This window comes from Ornithodoros turicata, chromosome 9 (genome assembly GCF_037126465.1).
Source record: "Ornithodoros turicata isolate Travis chromosome 9, ASM3712646v1, whole genome shotgun sequence".
Classification (NCBI taxonomy): Eukaryota; Metazoa; Arthropoda; class Arachnida; order Ixodida; family Argasidae; genus Ornithodoros; species Ornithodoros turicata.
Genome location: NC_088209.1, coordinates 11,748,627 through 11,770,932, shown reverse-complemented (window position 1 = coordinate 11,770,932; position 22,306 = coordinate 11,748,627). Strand labels below are relative to the sequence as shown.

General features: G+C 44.9%; 1 protein-coding gene across 1 annotated transcript in view; it reads left to right on the top strand.

Moving 5' to 3' along the window:
- Positions 1–22,004, top strand: part of LOC135369310 (PR domain zinc finger protein 12-like) — a 57,297-nt gene extending 35,293 nt beyond the window's left edge. Inside the window, exons 3-7 of the mRNA XM_064602906.1 lie at positions 1,445–1,617; positions 1,714–1,869; positions 5,856–5,970; positions 7,709–7,918; positions 21,522–22,004. Coding sequence (XP_064458976.1) covers positions 1,445–1,617; positions 1,714–1,869; positions 5,856–5,970; positions 7,709–7,918; positions 21,522–21,751 — 884 coding nt within the window. The 3' untranslated portion in view covers positions 21,752–22,004. The remainder of the gene's footprint in view (positions 1–1,444; positions 1,618–1,713; positions 1,870–5,855; positions 5,971–7,708; positions 7,919–21,521) is intronic.
- The last annotated feature ends 302 nt before the right edge of the window (positions 22,005–22,306 follow it).

Genomic DNA, 22,306 nt, shown 5'->3' with positions numbered 1-22,306 from the left:
CACCCTGTGAAATACATTTACTCCCGTGCATTTACTCCCGAAAGGGACTATTTTTTGTGGCAATGCATTTACTCCCCAAAAGGCGTAAAATTACTCCTTTTGTTCTTAGAGTGTGGGGATCGAACTTATTGTATCGTCCTTAATCCATTCATTGACATCCATTATGTGTTTTTAATTCGTCCTGGATATCCGCCCTCCGACTTGGTCGCAACTCGTAAGGCAGGAGATAGCTCAGACTGCCCGTTAAATGATTAGGGGGATAGAAAACCGAGAGACATACACAAATAGTTGTGGCTGCGTCTATCTGCCCGTGTCTATGTGGTTTCTACTTCCCTGATTTGATAATGTGCAAGACTTGATGATTAGATCGGAAAGTAACGTACGGGGCATATGCTATGGTTGATAAATTTTTTTCACTACTTATTATAGTGTTAATATTCACACACGCAACATGAAAAACAGTTAGGAGCAACTGAAGTTTATTTGAAAAAGAACTTTCGTGCGACAGACTGCACTTCTTCAGGTTACACAACTAAATGCATTTTGTTGTGTCATCTGAAGAAGTGCAGTCTCTTGCACGAAAGTTCTTGTTCAAATAAACTTCAGTTGCTCCTAACCGTTTTTCATGTTACGTGTACGATTCCCTCATCGCGGGCTCCTTGACAGTGTTTCTTTTTCGTTTCCCATTCCGATGTTAATATTCAGAAAGGAAATCTGCGTAAATGTACTCCCAGTTATTATGATTGTATTCAAAAATCCGTGTTACCGGTAACAAACTGATCTGTCATTACCTTTACAAAGAGGAAGAAAAAGAAAACATTGTTTTTCTTTTCATTCGGACTCAATATCAGTAAGTCATCTGCGCAGTGAATTGTGATGACAATGAGCATCACAGATCAGAGCGAACTGCAAATTGGTGTACTTACATTATATAGTAGTATTGCCTTATGATGTATTATTATGTGATGAGTTCGATTTTCAAACTTTTTCTAACTTTCGCGTTGCTTCATGACTCAATACACTTGCATTACTTTACAGCTGTGCCGCTCTGAATGTTCTGCCTAGCAGTTGTATATTCTGGATGTTCTGTATAGCAGATGGTGGAGGTGATGGTGGTGTATAGCAAATGCATTGGTCTCCGCAAACTACTTGCCCAATCACCACGGGAGATCGTTCAACGAGACCAACCCGAGGCCTCTCCGCATTGTCGGTCTACTTGGGAAAGGGAAAGGGGTGGGAGATCGAAGGCGGTTTCTTTCGTTCGTATATCACGAACGACGCGACGTATGATTACCGTTCTTTTTACGTTGGTCTTAAGGTAACGGCATCTTTCAGAACGCGGGGAGATATCTCTCCTGTCCATTTAAGCGTTCTAAGATTGCGTGAAAATTTCCGCTTTTACGGCATTCATCCTAACCGCCTCTTCCTTTTGTCTCCTATCCAGCCATGCTGGCGAACACTCCACGTCAACTCCGTGTCGGCGTTTCTTCAGTGCCCGGTTGCAGGGTCGGCGTATTTGCCGTCGAGAGCATCGCGCCGGGTACCGAAATGGGACCGTATCCGGGTACCCCTAAAACACAAGTTGCGCACTGCAGGGACAAGTCCCTCGTCTGGGAGGTAAGCGGGACAGTAACTACATACACAGTAAGCTATATACCATGCGTATATGTATACCGTCAGACGCAAGGTGATTTTTGTGTCTCGTACTTTCAGGTAATCAGCCCTGACGGTCGAGTAAGGCACTACGTAGATGGTGATGACGTAGCAGCTCCGTCATGGATGACGTACGTCCAGTGCGCGCGTCACGAGCAAGAACAGAACCTCGAAATGTTACTTGTCGACGACAAGATATTCTACAGAGTGACCAAGGTATGCACAACACCTCAAGCACAGCAAATGCCTCTCATGTAATGGCGACGATGGTTCGAAACCCTATAGCCACACGGTAATGGTGACCTGATAAACAAAAAAAAGAAAAAAAAAGAAAAAAAGAAAATGATGGTGTGAGTTAGACGATGCCGAACTGGCAATCCCAGTACACTTCTTCAGTAAGCGTACTTATGTCAGCAGGTTACTTATATGTGTAAGTGTACTTACAAACATAAAGTACAAGCAGATGAGAGGTGATGAACAGAGATGATGATGGAGTTCAACATGTAGTTCAAAAGTTTCGACCGAGTCAGTGTAAAATGTCGGAATGGCGGAGGGCACACACAGCACACATTCAGCGAGCCATGTCCTGTCGGCTACGCCAATGTAAGAACATCGAGGTGGTCCGTTTTCTTTTGATTAGCAACAAAATCGGGCCATTGAAAATTCCCGCTCGTTATCATTCAAATAAGGTTTTGTTCGGAAATATACCGTTGAGGTGTAATATGAATTATGTTTCGCACTCGTAATGGAGTGTAATTGTTTATGATGTCCTCGGGTTCAATGGTGTTGATGACTGCTGCGTTTTCAAGTTATCGACGACAGGTATAACAGACAACCCATAAGGAAAACGGTAGCTAGGAGTTTATGTTAGTCAAATGAACAAAAGGAAGAATATAGAAGGAAAAATAAATGTCACTTTCGCCGCCCCAGATTGTGTTTTGGTGCGGGCATAAAGGTTACATATGAAGTGCAGCACACAATGGTCTTTGTACTTCTTGGTACTTCTTGGTCTTCCTGTATATTAGCCTGCCTTCTAAATAGTGAATGTATGGTAACATGAATTGGTCTAATTTGTGTATTTGCATGACGTCATTGAATAGACGCGTGTATTTATCATCCACCCTATCTTCATCCACATGAAGAAGGTGCCCTGAGTATCATAGTATACAGAAAAACTGAAATCACGAAAAACTGACCAGAATTTTTATGAAAACCCTATGAGGACAGCATAGATGTTGTTTTTGCAGTTGAGTTCTACGGCCAGACGGACATCCTCTCGGAGAAAGTGTGCAAGTACAAGATGACTAATTACATAAAATTCATTAATTAACTTTTTAATTAGGGGATTTCGGGCAAAATGCGAGATAGCAGATTAATAGCTACACTCTTAAAAATGATGGTGGTGGTGGTGGTGGTGATAGGGCTCTTAAAAATGAACTTCACCACATAGCACGCTCCTAGCCAACCACCATCCCGAATGACAACGTTCTCGCCCTAGATTTGTTGAAAACGGGAGGAGGAGCCTATTTTGTGCCATTATGCACGGCACAAAATAGGCTCCTCCTCCCGTTTTCAACAAATCAGGGGCGAGAACGTTGTCATTCGGGATGGTGGTTGGCTAGGAGCGTGCTATGTGGTGAAGTTCATTTTTAAGAGTGTAGGCTATCCTCGTGGAACACCATTTTAAAAAATCCTAAAAACACGCACGCGCGCTAAAATATCCATCCTCGAATTTCGACATGCAAATCAGCCGAAACGGAAACCGCGGTGGCCGGGAACGCGTTGAGTGCAGCGCTCATTTCATGTCCGAGGGCCACGTGATTTGGAGCGGTGAAGATAATTGGCCATTGCTCTGGCCTGAGCTGGAGGAGGAAGAAGAATAAGAAGAATTGGAGTATAGGTGCCGCTCAGCTGGTCAGATAAGCTTCCGTCGGCGTGGGTGATGCGCTTCTCAGGCGCTCTTTTTCGGTTGTGACTAATTTGCATACCAAAATCCGGGGATGGATATTTTAGCGCACGTGCGTGTTTCAGGATTTTTTAAACGTGGAGTGGCGTTCCACGAGGATAGCCTATCAATCTGCTATCTCGCTTTTGCCCGAAATTCCCTAATTAAAAAGTTAATTAATGAATTTTAGGAAATTAGTCATCTTGTAGTTGCACACTCTCTTCGAGAGGATGTCCGCCTGGCCGTAGAACTCAACTGCAGAAACAACATCTATGCTGCTCTCATAGGATTTTCATAAAAATTCTGGTCAGCTTTTCGTGACGCACCCTGTATATATATAGCATGGTCTACCGGTGTTTCACGAAGGTGCCCTGTCTGAATAATCCGTAGTCCAGCGGAGCTATAGGAAATCGTTCTCTTTAGTCATCATCCTTGAGACTTGGGCACTAATAAAAATTATTATTATTATTATTATCACCCAAGACCTTAACAGTGAGCGTCTAATTTGTATACTCTCATAAATTAATTACATAGAATTCCTAACTTCCAAATTTTACTTCGAACGGTTTCGGAATATCTGTTTTACCGATCGGGACCTTCAGCGGAAAATACTTCACGAAAAAATCGGCGTCCACACTATGTGATTTTTAGAGTAATTAATTGTTTCTGATATACATATCTCTTGCACTGAGCATCAGTAAGCTCTTTCACGCCGCTTGCCCTTCTGCCAATTACGTGTTCATCCGCTTGGCTCACATGCGCGGATAACGGTGACGGATTACGATAAAGAGCAGACAGAAGAGACGCCATCATCACGATAAAGGCAGGTTCTGTGGCTGTTCCTTGTCTTCCGTCACCCCCGTCTGTGAACCATAATTGGCAGCCCGATAGCAGAGAGACTGATCGCCTTGGTACGCTGTCCTGCACGAGAAATATGCGACCCGAAACCAATTAACTACATATTCTAAGAATCACCATGTGTCGACGCGTTTTTTTTTTTTTTTCTGAAATATTTTGCGTTGAAGGCTCCAATGCGTAAAACAGAGGTTCCGAAAGAATCCGAAGTGAAATTTAAAAGTTAGGAGTTTTATTTATTTTGTAATCGTAATCTTTATTTAGTAAATATTGCGAAAATGTACACAAAGCGGGACTGTGAGGGCAAGCCCTGTGGTACAGTCCCAGCACGGTTCAATTCAAATAATAAAATTAGATATTAAAAAGTACATTGGGAGTTACCCGACAATAAACACACTGGTAAGTCATTGAGCAGCGTTACTAGCATAGCAGCCTTATACAGTGGTTGACAAAAATAATTTTAACCAAAAACGTTATATGTTATCATTTAATTCATCACATGGCTACATCTACAGGGTTCGCCAAGACAGACTTCGGGGTTTGTAACGAAGATAAAACAAGTAAGAACAGTGTCGGAAAGCTAAAGTAGATGTTAGAGAATTTTATGTCGATAATGCCGCTTGGTCTGTTTGTCTGCGGATAAATCGCGAAAATTAAAAAAATGACGCTGCCTAAACGGCTATACCTGTGTTTCAGCTCCTTTCCGTCAGATGGCGGAGCGGTCGAACGCGGCGTTGCACAGTGCGACTCTGCATTCAGTTCCACTTGTTCACTTGTTCACTTGGTTTCAATGTCGTCTGCAACGCCGCGTTCAACCGTTTCGCCATCTGACGGAAAGGAGCTGAAACACAGGTATAGCCGATTCGGCAGCGGCGGCTTTCTAATTCTCACGATTTATCCACAGAGAAACTGACTAAATCGCAGTATCGACATGAAATTTTGGTGCACAATACGTCCTCTAACATGTACTTTAGCTTCCCGACACTGTTCTTATTTGTTTTATCTTCGTTACAAACCCCGAAGTTTATCTTGGCGAACCCTGTACATCGATGATGGGGCATTGTGCTGGGAGTGTAAGAAACTGCGCAACTGATACTTAAAATGGGGAGAAGATGTTCGGGACCGTATATGAGACAGCAATGAATTCCAGGCATTGGATCCGAAATGACTCATCGAATAAATCCCGTAAGTCGTTCGGGGTTGAGGTACCTGTAGCATACCAATTCCTTGGCCGTATTTGATGAGCGTATCCCATTATTTTCTTCGCGGTCCCATTGCATGTCAATTCCCGTTTGGGTGACAAGGAACTTACAGGAGCGATAAAAGAAGCCTTTCGGGAGGAAAAGGAATATTGGAATATTCGGATGAAACTTCTTACTTACTGCGTATGTCCCCGTTACAGACAATCTACCCGGACGATGAACTCCTAGTCTGGTACGATGGAAATTTGCCACATTACATGGGGATTCCCGAATCACTGCTTCCAATCGAAAAGGAACCCGCCGTAAAATTGCAAGGTACGTCAGATAGGACCTTTTGTGTGTTTCTACCCGTAAACGTATCGCACTGCCACTCTAAAAACAACTTCACCGCATAGCACGTTCTGGGCCAACCATGGCCACGAACGATAAGTTATCGCTTCTGATTCGAACAGTGAGGAGGGCGTACGCCTTTTTGTGTCGCCTACCATATACACAAATTGACACAAAAAGGCGTACGCCCCTCTCTGACCTTGAAGCAGAAGCGACAACCCCACCATTCGCCGCAACGGTTGGCACAGAGCGTGCTATGCGGTGAAGCTCTGTTGTTAGAATGTGCTGTCTTAAAAATGAACTTCACCGCAAAGCACGCCTCCTAGCCATAATCTCGAATGATATCGTTGTCTGCCCTGATTTGTTGAAAACGGGAGGCGTACGCCTTTTTGTGACACTTATGAACAGCGTCACAAAGTGTCACAAAAAAGGCGTACGCATCCCGTTTTCAAGGCAGATAACGATGTCATTCGAGATTATGGCTAGGAGGCGTGCTTTGCGGTGAAGTTCATTTTTAAGACTGCACATTCTAAAAACAGAGCTTCATCGCATTGCACGCTCCTAGCCAACCATAATCTCGAATGAAATCGTTATCTGTCCTGATTTGTTGAAAACGGGAGGCGTACGCCTTTTTGTGACACTTATGAACAGCGTCACAAAGTGTCACAAAAAAGGCGTACGCATCCCGTTTTCAAGGCAGATAACGATGTCATTCGAGATTATGGCTAGGAGGCGTGCTTTGCGGTGAAGTTCATTTTTAAGACTGCACATTCTAAAAACAGAGCTTCATCGCATTGCACGCTCCTAGCCAACCATAATCTCGAATGAAATCGTTATCTGTCCTGATTTGTTGAAAACGGGAGGTGTACGCCTTTTTGTGACACTTATGAACAGCGTCACAAAGTGTCACAAAAAAGGCGTACGCATCCCGTTTTCAAGGCAGATAACGATGTCATTCGAGATTATGGCTAGGAGGCGTGCTTTGCGGTGAAGTTCATTTTTAAGACTGCACATTCTAAAAACAGAGCTTCATTGCATTGTACGCTCCTAGCCAACCATAATCTCGAATGAAATCGTTATCTGTCCTGATTTGTTGAAAACGGGAGGCGTACGCCTTTTTGTGACACTTATGAACAGCGTCACAAAGTGTCACAAAAAGGGGTACGCATCCCGTTTTCAAGGCAGATAACAATGTCATTCGAGATTATGGCTAGGAGGCGTGCTTTGCGGTGAAGTTCATTTTTAAGACTGCACATTCTAAAAACAGAGCTTCATCGCATTGCACGCTCCTAGCCAACCATAATCTCGAGTGAAATCGTTATCTGTCCTGATTTGTTGAAAACGGGAGGTGTACGCCTTTTTGCGACAATTATGAACAGCATAATTGTCACAAAAGGGCGTACACCTCCCGAGATTATAATTGGCTAGGAGCGTGCTATGCGGTGAAGTTCATTTCTAAGAGCGTACTTCCCGTTCCCCCTTCATCATTTTTCGCTATATTTTTATTTTGTGTTATGTCAAGTATATACATACCGGTATAGTGTATTTAAGTGAGTGCCTGCCATGGAGTAGCTGGTCTCTCCATGTACGTGGAGCAAATTCTCTCACTTTTTCCTCTTTACATCATCAATCCATCGATCGAAGCGCAATTTGGCGCCGACGGTACTCCAAGCGTATTCATAGCAGGCGAATGACCGCAATTTCTTTCTGTCCGTGTATTTAGAGAGCGTGAAGACGTCGGGGACCCAAAGTTGCTCATCGTCGAGCGGCGGCAAGCTGAAATGCGTCGTTTGCAGGAGAGGTTTTAACTCGAGGAGCAACCTCCGTTCGCACATGCGCATTCACACACTGGAGAAGCCATTTGCCTGCAAATTCTGCGGCCGCAGCTTCAGTCAGTCATCTACGTTGCGAAACCACCTCAGACTTCACACAGGTATAATAAGGTCACTCCTTCTTATCGTGCACAGTTGATATCCATTGGGAATATGCAGAGTTGGTTGCCGAAAATATTATTGTTTCCGGTTCCGTTTCCTGTAACTGAAAAGCTCTGCTTTTCGTTTCCGTTTCCGGACGATTTTCGGTAGCGGTTTCTGTTTCCGTTTCCATTTCAGAATTTCGTTTCCGTTTCCGTTCCCGTTCCCGAGGTAATTTCGGTATTGGTTTCCGTTTCTTATACGGAACTCGTACTGTCTGGTTTTGACTTTTTCGTGTCAGATATTCTAGTTACATAATGGATGCAAAAGGAGAGCCACACCAAACACAAACACTAAGGACTTTAATGCAAAGTGTAGTATATATGTTGTTGTTCGTCACGAATCTTATACACTGCAAGTAGATGCCTCTCTAGCTTGCGGAAATACATGCCTTTAAGTTTCAAAAGTCTCCGCTCGTGCGCAAAAATAACACGTCATCCAAAACTTTCGCGTCCACCTTGCTGCGCAGTGGGCTCAACACGAAAGAAAGTCCCGAAAACAAAACGAATGAATGAATGAATGACTGGAAGAATAGTGCGGATGGTCACAGCCCAATCTGCCGAATCCCAGTTCGCCGAATGCAGTTAAGCGGATTATCTTTGAGGGGAAAGGTCAACCTTTTTCCGCAAGCTGGGAAATGATATAGGAGCTTTTCGGCGAGTTCGGCATATGGTGGCAAATGACCTGTAGATAGGAAACGTGCGAGAATCATTGAATCCCTTAGTGAACAGTGGGTGGAAAACTAGAAATTATATTGAAAGATGACACCCACCAATCGCAATACCATTAGCAATATTTGTGACGAAAACCCCCGACTATATAGGAAACGTAGCAGCACATGCTGATAATACCACAGCTGAAGAGTTTAATAGGGAGACGATAAATTTATCCATGGCTATAGAGTAACAAAGGGGGACATCTCTGGATCTTCTCTTGTGTGTGGTCTTTCTACGTACCCTGGTCTCCGGGTTTTTCGTATTGGATCCTTGCCAACAGCTCGCATGTCTTCTCGCCATTATTTCATTAACAATATGTGTGCTGTTTAGTAATTTGTTCATTTAGAGTAAGAAAAATATCTCTTCGAGACATTTCAGTCCGTTAAGTTCTCTGTGCTTTTCATTTAAATATTTTAAAGGTATTTTATTTCGCTCCTGCACCTAGAAGCCGTAAGCTCTGCGTCACTATCGTGAGAGGTCCTATCGTAGTATAACGTTGTTGCTGGCTATGAGGATTATTTTGAAACCCTCTATAATTCGCTTATTAACCAACGACAGCGAAAGCGTCATACTTGTCAAGGCAATGGAAAGCCCCATGAGAGGGTGTCCGCCCATTTGGTCGAACGCCGTTTGGTCGAACGCCGTTTGACCGAAGGCGTTCGATCGAACGCCGCTTGGTCGAAGCCGTTTGATCGAAAGCCGGTTGATCGACGCCGTTTGTTCGAAAGACGTTTGTTCGAAGGGAATTCAAAGCTGCATGCACTGTGTTGTCCGCACCACTTTTTCTGTAACTTTTGACTCGAGCATACGAAGCAGGCAATCCGTGTCCTCTGCTTTTTCTATTTCTCCTTTTTTTCTTCTTTTTTGCTTTTTGCAGTCGAAGAGGGGAGACCACTGGTTAGTTGCAGACGTTTGTCATTTACGAATCAGTAGGACACATATTGAAGAAAGCTGCCCCAGGTTGAGAGCAGCCGATAGTCTATCCTTGTTCTGGGCACCCTTCTTATTGCTGGCGACATATTTAAAGGGAACGGTCTGAAACGGGATAGTCATATGTGCAAAGCCACTCGAAGCCTGTGGGTGCTAAGAACGAAATTTCGCCATGGTACAACGAGAGATATTAAATTAACAGCATGCAAAACCTTAGTTCGACCTTAGAGTATGCATCTGCAGTCTGGAATCACTACACATGCACGCTATCCGAAGAAATAGAGAAAGTACAAAGATCTGCTGTCCTGCTTATCTTGTCTAGGTTTCGAATGACTTCTTCGGTTAGATGTCTGTTGCAAGAACTAAATTTAGGTTCATTGCACATAGGCGAAAAGTAAGTAAACTGAAACTGCTCTTTCTCCTATACAGTGGTCAGTTGATTACAAACAATAATACACTGTTAAAATTTGTTCACATTCGACGGGAATAAATCATCATCAAAAATGTCATTTACTTATTTTTTAATTCATTTGCCAAAATGTTTAATACTTGGCATCAATTATAATTTGACAAAGGGTTGGGGGATTAACAAGTACAGCCTGTTTAGTCACTATGTGTCAGAGCGGAAAAACCTATTAGGGTTGTCCAACGGGTTAAGGGTGAACAACCCTGGCCCTTGTACTGCTTTTTGGACACGAAAAAGTGGGTTAGCATGAGGAATGTGTTTACGGGGAAGCAGATTACACAAAGTTAAATGTTCCTTAGGATAACTACATTTAGAACTGCAGCTTTTTTTTCCTTGTCTTTTTTTGTCATTTTCGACACTCCAAGTGAACCAATTAAAAAAATCGATCAAACGACCGCTGCCGTTTCGATCAAACGGCGTTCGATCAAATGGTTTTCGACCAAATGTCCCGCGTTCGATCAAACGGCTTTCGACCAAACGACGTTCGATCAAATGTCCCGGAACCCCATGACTGATGAACGTAGAAAGGACAGAACGTCCCACAAAAAATCGACTTGGTTGATGACGGCGTGTTAGTTACATAGCGTTCTGCCTGCCGGTGTGACGGAAGACAAGTTACACCGGGATGTAGGACCGGCGAGAGAGTGTGTGTGTGGGGGGGGGGGGATGGAGTCCCGGGCCTCATCACGGGCCTGCCCGGCCCAGTGCCCGACAGCTGCAAACACCAGGGGACGTGAGGAGGGGCTATGGGCAGGACTCCGTAGTCTTGCATCCCCGGGGTCTGTAATTTCTCTCCCCGGCCCTGCTGGGAGGACAGTGCGCCCTGGGCCACGTTCATAGGAAACATTACCAACATCTGAGGAGAGCCCAGAGAAAATATCCAGACAGCGTAGTCGGGTCACCTCTCACTTTCGATGTGGAAGGCGATGGTCTTAGCCACTAAGTCACGGTGGTAACGTAAATTCGGCGAATTGGGAAGGGACATGTCGGTCATTCGGCCAGTCGAACCAGCACATTTGGAGGTCAAGAGATTACTGCTGTCTCGCGGCCTTCAAAGCATTGGGCGTGTTGCACTCTTAAAAATCAACTTCACCGCATAGCACGCTGCTAGCCAACCATCATTGCGAATGATATCGTTATCTGCCCTGATTGGCTGAAAACGGGAGGCGTACGCCTTTTCTGTGACAATTATGAACAGCATAAGTGTCACAAAAAAGGCGTACGCCTCCCGTTTTCAACAAATCCAGGCAGATAACAATGTCACTCGAGATTATGGTTGGTTAGGAGAGTGCTATGCGGTGAAGTTCATTTTTAAGAGTGTGGGATTCGGCAGATTGGGAGGACACGGTGCGGATATATATAATTTTCATATTAACGCGAAAACATCGCGGGAAACGTCCTGCGAATTTCGTTTTCTGGTTTTTGCGATTTTTTTTTAAATTTCGTTTCCGTTTCAGTTTCTGGTAGTGGAAACTGAAACAATTTTGTTTTCGTTTCCATTTTCGTTTCCTGTTGAATTTCGGTAATTACCGTCTCTCGCTTCTATTTCCCTTTCCGGTAGCCAACCCTGGCTACTACAACAAATATACAATATACAAACTACAACAAGCGTGTTCTTTAAAATAATACTTGTTTAAGAAAATTAGCCGCCTTCCTGCTAATGCAACCAGCAATCACTGAAGTGTTAAGAGAATGCGGAGACAATTTTAAATTGCGCGTCATGGTTTGCAGATGAGGGTCGTGTGTAGGAGCTGAAGTGGAATGATTTAAGACCAGAGCGGATTTTGTGTCAAATGCCTTTCCTTCGAGAGACATCTAGATACCGCCTTACAATGTTCTAAGCACAAGTCGGGTCGAAAAGGAAGTCTTATACGGGTTTCTGTTCCTTGGTCATCGATAACCACCAATAAATGACTCAACAGCTTTTTTTTTTTTTTTTTCAAAAATCGATCCTCCTCTAGGATCGATCATGCCCATAAAATCGACCACATTCCATGTCGTACATCTCATTTTCAATTTTCTTTCTTCCCCCAAACCATCAGTGCTTGGAACGACCTTCCCCAGTCTATCGTAGCTAACTCCGACTTTTCAGTTTTTCGCAGCCAGCTAGCTGCCAGTTTTGGTGTCTAATTTCATTATCATCGCATATGTTTTCTTAACGTTTTCACATAAGTGTTTTTTTTTGTTTTTTTTGCAAAGTGTTCAATTGCTTCTGTTCTGATGATCTGTTCTGATGATTCTGATCTGTTCTGTTCTGTTCTGACTTGCTGATGTAACCCCCCCCTCACTCAACGCTCCCCGAGGGCACGTGAGGTATTCTCATAAATAAAAAATAAATATAAATAAAACTAAAAAAACTTAAATGCATGCTGTCCACGAAGCCAACGGTTGAGGACGTTCTGATCTCTACGACAGCTTCATACATCTTTGCACCTTAGGAAGGCTTCCCAACATGCCTTATACACCACATGCTTTGCGCACGGCCTTTCCCGAGTGTACGATGAGAGCAGAAATGATTACACTACCGTAAACCAGTCTACATTTAGGGTTCCGGGCCTTAGGTTTTTACTTTAGGGAGGATTCGTAATGCCTTTCGGTTTTTCATACTGTCATGAAATCGGCGTTTTTCGCTGATTTTTCTGGCGTGTACTAGCTACCCTGCAGTTATCGGCGAGTATAAGAAGCAACGTAGTTTCAAAGCTGTGCGTCTCAGTGCATACTTAAGATAAATAACCGATACAAAATTAGCCCCTGCGAGACATCATAGAAAAAACACTTTATTGCTCCATGTTCCAATTTCCCTCGAACGTTTTGGAAATTCGAGGGCAGGGGGGATCTATTGGCAGAAAAGGCAAAAAGGCAAACGGTAGATAAAAGGGGAAAAGTCAGCCAAGGTAAGGAGAGGTAAGTTTCTCGTTCGCGGTGTCCGGGTAGAGGTGTAATCCGGATTTAAAATGATCGGAACTTGGCGAAGTAAGCCGAAGTAAGAATCTAGCGGCTTGAGGTTTTCGCACGGGTGAGGGGGGAAGGGAGATACGTTTATTATATAAAAAAAATAGGAGGGAAAGGTTAGCCTGCGCTACTGCGGCTTGCTATTCCCAGGAAAGCAACAAACCAAAAGGAAAACAACCACGCAATTGATCACAGTTCACCCAGAAGGCCACAGATCCGCAGGAACTGAACAAGTGCCTCTGTCGCCTTTCTATGTTGTGTGGCCTACACTCTAAAAACAGGACTTCACCGCATAGCACGCTGTGCTCCAACCATTGCCAAGAATGATAGGGTTATCGCTTCTGATTCGAAGAGAGAGGGGGGCGTACGCCTTTTTTTTTTCATATACCCAAATTACCACAAAAAGGCGTACGCCCGCCTCTCTCTTCGAATCAGAAGCGATAACCATATCATTCGCGGTAATGGATGGAGCACAGCGTGCTATGCGGTGAAGTTCTGTTTTTAGTGTGTATGTGTGTGGCCTACACTCTTAAAAATGAACTTCACTGCATAGCACGCTCCTAGCCAACCATCATCTCGAATGATATCGTTATCTGCCCTGATTTGTTGAAAACGAGAGGCGTACGCCTTTTTGTGACACTTATGCTGTTCATAATTGTCACAGAAATGGCGTACGCCTCCCGGTTTCAACAAATAAGGCATATAACGATATCATTCGAGATGATGGTTGGCTTGGAGCGTGCTATGCGGTGAAGTTCATTTTTAAGAGTGTATGTGTGTGGGGCCTAGCAGCGTAGCTAGGCAAAATTCTGAGATCATGAGGCGAGCGATGCGCGACCGTACACACTTAAAAAATGAACTTCACCACATAGCACGCTCCTAGCCAATCATAATCCCGAATGACAACGTGCTTGCTCTAGATTTGTTGAAAACGGGAGGCGGAGCCTATTATGTGCCCATTGCGCACGGCACAGAATAGGCTCCGCCTCCCGTTTTCAACAAATCAGGGGCGAGAACGTTGTCATTCGGATAAGAGCGTGCAGTGTGACGAAGTTCATTTCTGAGAGTGTAGGAGGAGACGATGTTGGCGGTAACGGGTGCAGTAGATGCAGCAAGTACGGGCCATCGTCGCAAAAGATTGGGCGATAGCTAAAATGAACAATCAAACAACGTTGAGCCACATGAAGTTACTGTTGACAACATCTAGCTCTCCTCCCCCTGTTTTGAACAAATCAAGACACAGAATGACATCATTCAGCATGGTGGTTGGCTAAGAGCATGCTATGTGGTGAAATTCTATTTTAACAGGACGTTGCCCACATACGTGAGGCCGACAACGGCAAGCCCTATCGCCATCACCACCACCACCATCTATTTTAACAGTGTACGAATGATTGGGTTATCGCTTCTGATTCGAGGAGAGAGGGAGGCGTACGCTTTTTTGTGCCTACGCCAATTATCATTTATCCAAACTGACACAAAAAGGCGTACGCCCTCCTCTCTCCTCGATCAGAAGCGATAACCCTATCATTAATGGCAGTGGTTGGCGCAGAGCGTGATCTGCGGTGAAGTTCAGTTTTTAGAGTGCAGATTGGCACCTCTATCACCCCTGATTTGTGAAAAGTGCGCGCCGTACGCCTGTTTGTGACAATTAGCATTTCTGCACAAGTGTCAGAAAAAGTCGTACGCCTCACGTTTTCAACAAATCAGGGGTGAGAAGGATGTCACACTGGATGAAGGTTGGCTAGGAACGTGCTATGTGGTGAAGTTCATTTTTAAAGGGAGGCACCCGGGTTCGAATCCCGGTGCCGGCTGTTCTGTCTGGGGTTTTTCCTGGGTTTTCCTCAGACGCTTTCAGACATATGTCGGCACAGTTCCCCTAGAAGTCGGCCCAGGACGCACATTTCCCCAGGGCGTCAGTCGTGACGTTGCCCACATACGTGAGGTCGACAACGGCAAGCCCTTCCACCATCACCACCACCACCACCACCATTTTTAAAAGACCACTAAAATGCAAAAACAAGTTCTCTTCAAATCGTGTTCCGCGCCATGTTAATTTCGTACTTGGTATCATAATTCAAAACTATGACTCTCTTACGAAGCTACAATTAAAAATATACACGGTACTCTTTCTTGCTTCGGCGCTAAGCAGTGAGCGTCGTTTCAGCTCGTGCATCGTGTTTTTAGTCCATGCTGCGCGTGCCATGCCCAGTGGCCATACACTCTTAAAAATGAACTTCACCGCATAGCACGCTCCTAGCCAACCATCATCTCGAATGATCTCGTTATCTGCCCTGATTTGTTGAAAACGGGAGGCGTACGCCTTTTTTGTGACAATTATGAACAGCATAAGTGTCACAAAAAGGCGTACGCCTCCCGGTTTCAACAAATCAGAACAGATAACGATATCATTCGAGATAATGGTTGGCTAGGAGCGTGCTATGCGGTGAAGTTCATTTTTAAGAGTGTACCATGGAGCAGCCCCTGAGAAAAACATGGTGCGCGTTGCGAAGCGGACTGGCGTCGCTCTCCCAAGGACGTGAAAAGAAATGTTGTCAGTGGAACATTTGCGAGAACTGTTGTAGGCTACAATTCAGTGAATCTGTATTGAAAAATGAAGTAGTTTTCCAATCCAATCCAATCCAAGTAGGGCGCGCCATGCCGCGCGCATATACGGCATACTACGATCGGACCCGTTCCAAATCCACACGGCCACAATAGGTAAGCGCGCGCTTGTCCTGCTGTCTCATTGGATGCTGCCAATCGTCGCTTCCTGTGGATTCCATTCGTTGCCGTCAATGACGGCCCTGTTTCCACTGCGTTTTTCTTCTAAACGGTAGCGCTGTGTGAACTAATTTTCTATTTGAAACAAGGACTTTCTTTCGAGAGCAAGTCGTTTTTGCGTTTTAGTGCCCCTTTCAGGTTGTGGGTGCTCTAAAAGGTCAGTCACACTTTTGTGCAAGACGTGATACCTAGAGTCACTAAATAAGCTACGCTTCAGAGTAGCGACACTGAGCCGCCATGTTGTTTCGGATGACCTCCAGCCCCACCTCTATTTTGGCAGTAGAAATAGATGAAGGTGAAGTTCAGCAGTGGAAGAAGACGACACTTCGAAGAGCGCTAAATGGATGGCGCTGGAGGTCATCCGAAACAACATGGCGGCACAGTGTCGCTACTCTGAAGCGTAGCTTATTTAGTGACTCTAGTGATACCTTCTTGATGCAATACCTCCTTGACGCACAGACTTCCTCTGCCTCGGAGCAAAGAATTTATGCAAGAGAAACCTACGAAGCACAGTGTAACCAAATATATACGACTATGCAAGCTTTCGTCATCGGTATACGCAAGTAAGTTTCTGCGCAGCAGAAGAGGGCGAGGGTGTAAAATGACGTGCGCGGCGCCGTGCCGCGCTTCCGTTCGCCAAGGCGTTTTCTAAACGTTTTCTATCACGTTTTCTCAAAAAAAAAAAAGTGAAAATAAAGCATATACGCAGCCTGACAAAATAAGCTTGCAATCACAAGAGTAACATATCTGTGGTTTCTGTGCACTCTCAGAACTGACAGTAGCAGAAAGCAAGCGATGACGGCGGTATTGTGGCGCCACCTGTTAGCCACTGAACCAATTTGTAGCTTTTACCTATAATAGCTGTCTAAAAGGGGGCTACGATATTGAACAAACAAACAAACATTTTTGACCAGGGTGTCGAACCGAAACGTTTTTCGTTCCGGTTATATCATAAACGATCCGGTACCGGTTCTGCTCTGGAGCAAAAAAATACCGGTTCATACCGGTTTTAACCGGTTTCGCTTCTGCTGGGAATATTCATCCTCAGAAAAAAAAAATCAATGTTACAAAATGTAAACCCATTTATTCCGCATACATGGTATTTAATATGAATAGACAGCTGTGGAATTGGTAGCTCCTGGTTCCTGTAGGTTACTGTCTGCTCAAATAGGCTTTCTCCTTTCTTGAAGCGCATGCTGCACACGGACTTGTTTGTCGTGATGTCATCCGTAAAGTACTTTCTTGCTGGGTTGGTGCGATCGCGTCCCATCCGAATGTCTGTTGCTACTGTCTAGCCAGCAAGCACCACCGCACGAGTACGACGCAAGTCGAGGAACACCTTCACTCACAAACGCGCTCGACGGCTTCGTTTCATTTTCTCCGTGTCCTGTCCACAAAAGAGTTGCCACTTCGCACGGGCTTGCCCTCGCGTATACGCAAATGTATTCAACTTTGCTGCACTCAAACAAGGGACGCGTTGCGCGACATTACCGATAGAGACGCCGTTATGCAGCCCCTTTGGGTCGCTGTTTAGTTGAGGAGAGTTTGGGGGGACCAAATTAAAACGAACACTACGGCGCATTGCTAGAGAGTCACATGTACCTTTAAGTCTGTGTGCGTGCGCGAACAATAAACCATTACAAAGGGAGCCTAAGGGTCATAGTATATCGACATACATTCCACCGTAACCGTAACCTTCGTATAGTATCCACAACATGACTTCAGAGCACACGACGTATGTTTCATTCGCCTATCCGTAGTCCAAACCGGCGAAGTTTTTTCTTGGATCGAAAACCGTTAAATATATTTTTCGGTTTCCCTCCTGAGCGAAAAAAAAAACGTATACGGTTTCGATTCCGTTCCGGTTCGCACCAAAATAGCGTTTTTTTTTCGGTTTTTGGTTCCGGTTTTTGGTTCGCTCCGACACCCTGTTTTTGACAAAATTTCGGGCTGCACCACTCGTTCTTCCCGTGGTGTCAGCGGTTAGAAAAAACGAAAAAAAAAAAAACGAAAAGAAAGTAAAAAAAAAAGTCGCTTCGGACATCACGCAGCCGGAGAACGCCTGGCGTTTCCGAAGCAGTAGCCTGCGCGGTGTTGCTTACCTCGATCCTGTGATCCCAGGTCCAATGAGAGGAGGGTCCCTACCACTCGTGTCACATAGTTACGCCCGTGGCTGCGCTTATCACGTGTCTATCGTGAAGACGAAGGAGGGTGTTTCGCGCACTGGGGATTCGGTGGGCTATTGCAGGCGTCCCTATTTCGTTACGGTTGCCACTAACTGTGGGAAAACTATTTTTGGCCCCCTAACATTCCGTACCTACCAAAAACAGAAACAAAGTTCTGTGCCTCTGGACTGCTCCTTTAATGTGCTGTTTTGAGCGGCCCCATAGAAGCTCTAACGTCTCATAACAGTGGAGTCTCACACGTTACCAGGAACGAACGAACGTTACCAGGAACGAACCAGGAACAGGGGGCTTAATCGCTTCATCGTCGTTACGGTCGTTACAAGCTAACGAGTGGCGGGAAATTCAAAAAGGCGTGCGGGAAATTTAAAAAGGTGGGCACGTGGTAAAACACATGCACGGCGCTCTTCGCGCGATACGTGTACGTACGACCACGTATACGTCACGCGCAATGTGTCACGTGCCCACCTTTTTGAATTTCCCGCCACTCGTTAGCTTGTAACGACTGTAACGACGATGAAGCGATTAAGCCCCCTGATCATTGTCCGTCCGGGTGCCACTGCTGCTGTATCAGGCTCCAGTTGCCTCGCAGTGGAAGATGTAAGTTCGTACGCGTGCTGAGGCGTTGTTGTCGTTGTCCTTTCGTTCACGGTAGTTTAGACTATAGTAGCTGCCGCGTGACTAAATTTACCATTTCTATACGAGGACACTCGCAGTTCGCACGATAGTTTTCTACTCCGCGAGATCGTAATTTGAGCACAATGAGAAAAACGTTTCCAGGATGCTCGCACGAGCGAACTTATACGAGAACCGAATAGTTCAAACTTCAACAAACATATTGCGTTAAACTTCCGTTTCTCTTTCGTCGATAAACCAAGATCATCCCCAACGAAAAGTGTGACGTCTTATAGAGAAATCGGAGCTGTTTAGCCCTCCCGGGCGCATGTGGTTCATTTGGCCAATCAGCAGCGTCCTAGAAACTTCACCGTGACGTCATGGGCATTGACCTCGCAGACTCGCGGAGCGATAGCGCATAGGTAATACATGAAGACGAAAGCTTGCGTGGCCCTATTTGTTTTGTTACGCAATGGCTGGTAACCACGATTTTTTCGTATAGGTTTCTCTGGCACAAAATGATTCCCTGTGTGGCAGTAGAACTCTGTCCGTCAAGTAGGTATACTCTCACGCGCAAAAATGTGATTGACCTTTTATTGCACCCACCCTGTAGATTTGAGTCACTTTTGGGTGTGGCTGGGACTAAATAACATCTGTTCTAGGCCAATTTTAAATAAATTAAGTAACTAACCTAAACCCATCAGTAATTACTGTAACAATTGTGATGTGTAATGCTTTGTAGCTTAATAATAATAGAACGGCGCCTCACACCCGGAGATAACAAGTAAATTCGTGTACACATGGGGTCCACTGCATCATAGAGTCCACTTGGCACAACCGGTCATCTCAATTAACCGAAACCAAAACTAAATCATGAGCGTGCTAAGTCCGCCGTGGCCCAGATGCCCTAACACCACACCAGTACGAAGGGAAGACACTCATCTGCTCTTCATCAGTACCTTTCGTAGCATAGGAACTAAAAGCGATTTAAGTGTTTTTGGATGAAGAGAAGCAATCTGCAACTTCTTCGCACAGTTATAAACTTTACTTTTGAGAATGTGAGACCACGGATGGTCAACATCTTCAGTGAAGTGCGTATGTCAGTGACGTTGTGCTTCTGCTTCGTGTCTCCGGTTTGCGGTGGCATGAATACACAGTACGATCGTTCAAAATATTTGAACAAGAAAGTGCGAACCGCGAAAAATCGAATATAGGCTAAAGGTTGGTCGTGTATAAGCACCTTCGATGGAGTGTAACAGTAAGAGAGATAGCGCTTGTCAGTCGCGTCGTAAGTTTTCGTTCGTGGCGACCACTTTCAGTGGAGCTGTTTACGGAGAACGTTGGGATTCAATTGTGAGAGAAATATCCCATCGTCGATTTATGATGTCGTCGTGATATATCTGCAATAACAGCACGATGTAGTGCATGGATGCACAAAAGACAGCACAGTACGGTGTATGGGTATCTCCACGTACTTCTGATTTACATTTAGCGTCTGATGAGTTTGGGTTCAGTGTCTTACCTGGAAACTTTTTTTGTGTGTATGTGTGTGTTAGGGTGGGGGGAAGGTGTGAGTGGGGTAGCATTTTCGAACTTACAATTCGGTGCGCAATCGTGTCCTTCTAATACATCCAAGATGATGTCCTTTTTCTTTTCGTGCAGCCACTAGATGACAGTGAAAGCTGCACATTATGATGAAACATATGTACTTCACATTCTTTATTCTCGCACACAACTAATATGTGTATCAGACTTGCGAGTTGACTGCGAGCAAATAATCTGCATCCAGTCAGACTTGTGCCCGTTACCGAAAAAAAGGAACTAAATACCGTTACCCGTTACTTCAGAAAAAAGTAACTAAATACGTTACTCGTTACCAACATACAAAAGTAACGAGTTCTCGTTACTCACAGGTAACGAGTTACTTTTACGTTACCGCAGCAAACACGCCGTCACTGGCCTTCAACTCTTTATTAATGAGGAATTGCACTTCAGGAGGAGCTGATACTCGAAATTTGTCATCCGTCCTTCGTGTTCCTTGTCTCTCGGCCCGTTACCATGAATCTATATCAGTTTGCCTGGACGTTCTCCCTTGTTTCCGAAGTGGGGGTGATCGGAGATTAGGAAGACACAAGAAAAAAACACTGGTTTTCGTGCCACAGATCACCAACGGTTCCCCAAGGCTAAAACAGACGAGAGGCTGCGTCATAATTTAGAGCGCTCAGAAGCTTAGCAAAGATAAGAAAAGTCGAAACGCGTTTTTTGTAGCCATAGCACAATTGGTGGCTATTCTTGGAAAGGAGTGATGGTCGGAGATTACGGAAACAAGAGAAAGGACAACAACACATCCAGTGAGGGACTGCAATAATACTTTGAGTCACACGTCACGCAGGTCAAATCTGCAGGCACTGCGCCACACGGAATGCCGAAATGTGCTCCCCGTGCTCAAGAAAAGGAACGAGTAACGTCAGTAACGAGTTACCAATTTTTGTAACTGATTCCGTTACTATTACAATTTTTTTAAAAGTAACTGAATCGTTACTTCGTTACCAAAAAAAGTAACCGTTACCAAGTAACGAGTTACTTGTAACGAGTTAGGCACAACTCTGCATCCAGTTTAGTTATTGGTCGAAATGTGCTCGGAACTCAATGAGAATAGCTTTTATCCAAAGCCTTCTGGGACTGCTTCCGGCATCTCGGGGTCGCTCAAAATGCATTAAAGAAATACATTTAATATCGCGTAGGAAAGGACTCGTTTCTTTATTTCTAGGGATATGACCCGAGAATTCGAAAGTATGTAGCAGTGAAAGCTCAACATAGTAGTGAAAGCAATCCCAATTACCGGTAGTGCGTTTGCCACCTGTTCTCTTACCCACAGCACCATTAAAATGTCTGATGAACGCAATAACTATTGCAGGCGAACGGCCATACAAGTGCTTGGTGTGCCAACGTGCGTACAGCCAGTTAGCTGGATTGCGTGCACATCAACGCAGTGCACGACACAGACCTCAAAACGGTGCCAACGTCACGGACGACCTGACTTCAGCGAGACAGCAAGTACAGGACAAGCCTCACATGGGTCCTCCGCGACCATTCTGCGTACCAGTACCACTGACATCATTGCCAGCTACAGTGATATCTGTGTAGTATTATTTACTGCTCTAATGGACGAGGCAAGCGACAACTGTTCTCGGTGCTTCGTATGCCAGTGTGACGTGCGAAAGCCTCGGTTTGTGTGCAGGCCTGAATCAATGGGCGCGTTAAGTGACTGCTCTCTTACTCGTTCTCGGGCGCTACGAGTTTCTGCTCCTGGAGCAGCTGTTAAACGGCACTTGGACACTTGAACACGGTCGCTGTGCCGCTGTGCTAGAGGCTATAATGTAATCCGCTATGTACTGGAGCAGGCTACGTGGCATAGAGGTCGAATGCTCGACACGGGTAAGAATAAAGGTAATCCATGTAGAGAAAATGCCTGGTTATCCCGTGTCATTTCACTGTAAACTGAAAAACACCCTTATGGGCTTGTCCTATAACTGACACCACATTTTACACCGTTTGGTCTTGGAACACCCTCTTTAGAGGGTGTATTCTGTGTAAAACACCCTTTGAAAGAGTGCTTTTCCTTGAAAATGCCGTGTTTTGCACCCTTTATACACCCCTTTAGGAGGGTGTTTAACAATCTTACACCCCCATAAAAGGGTG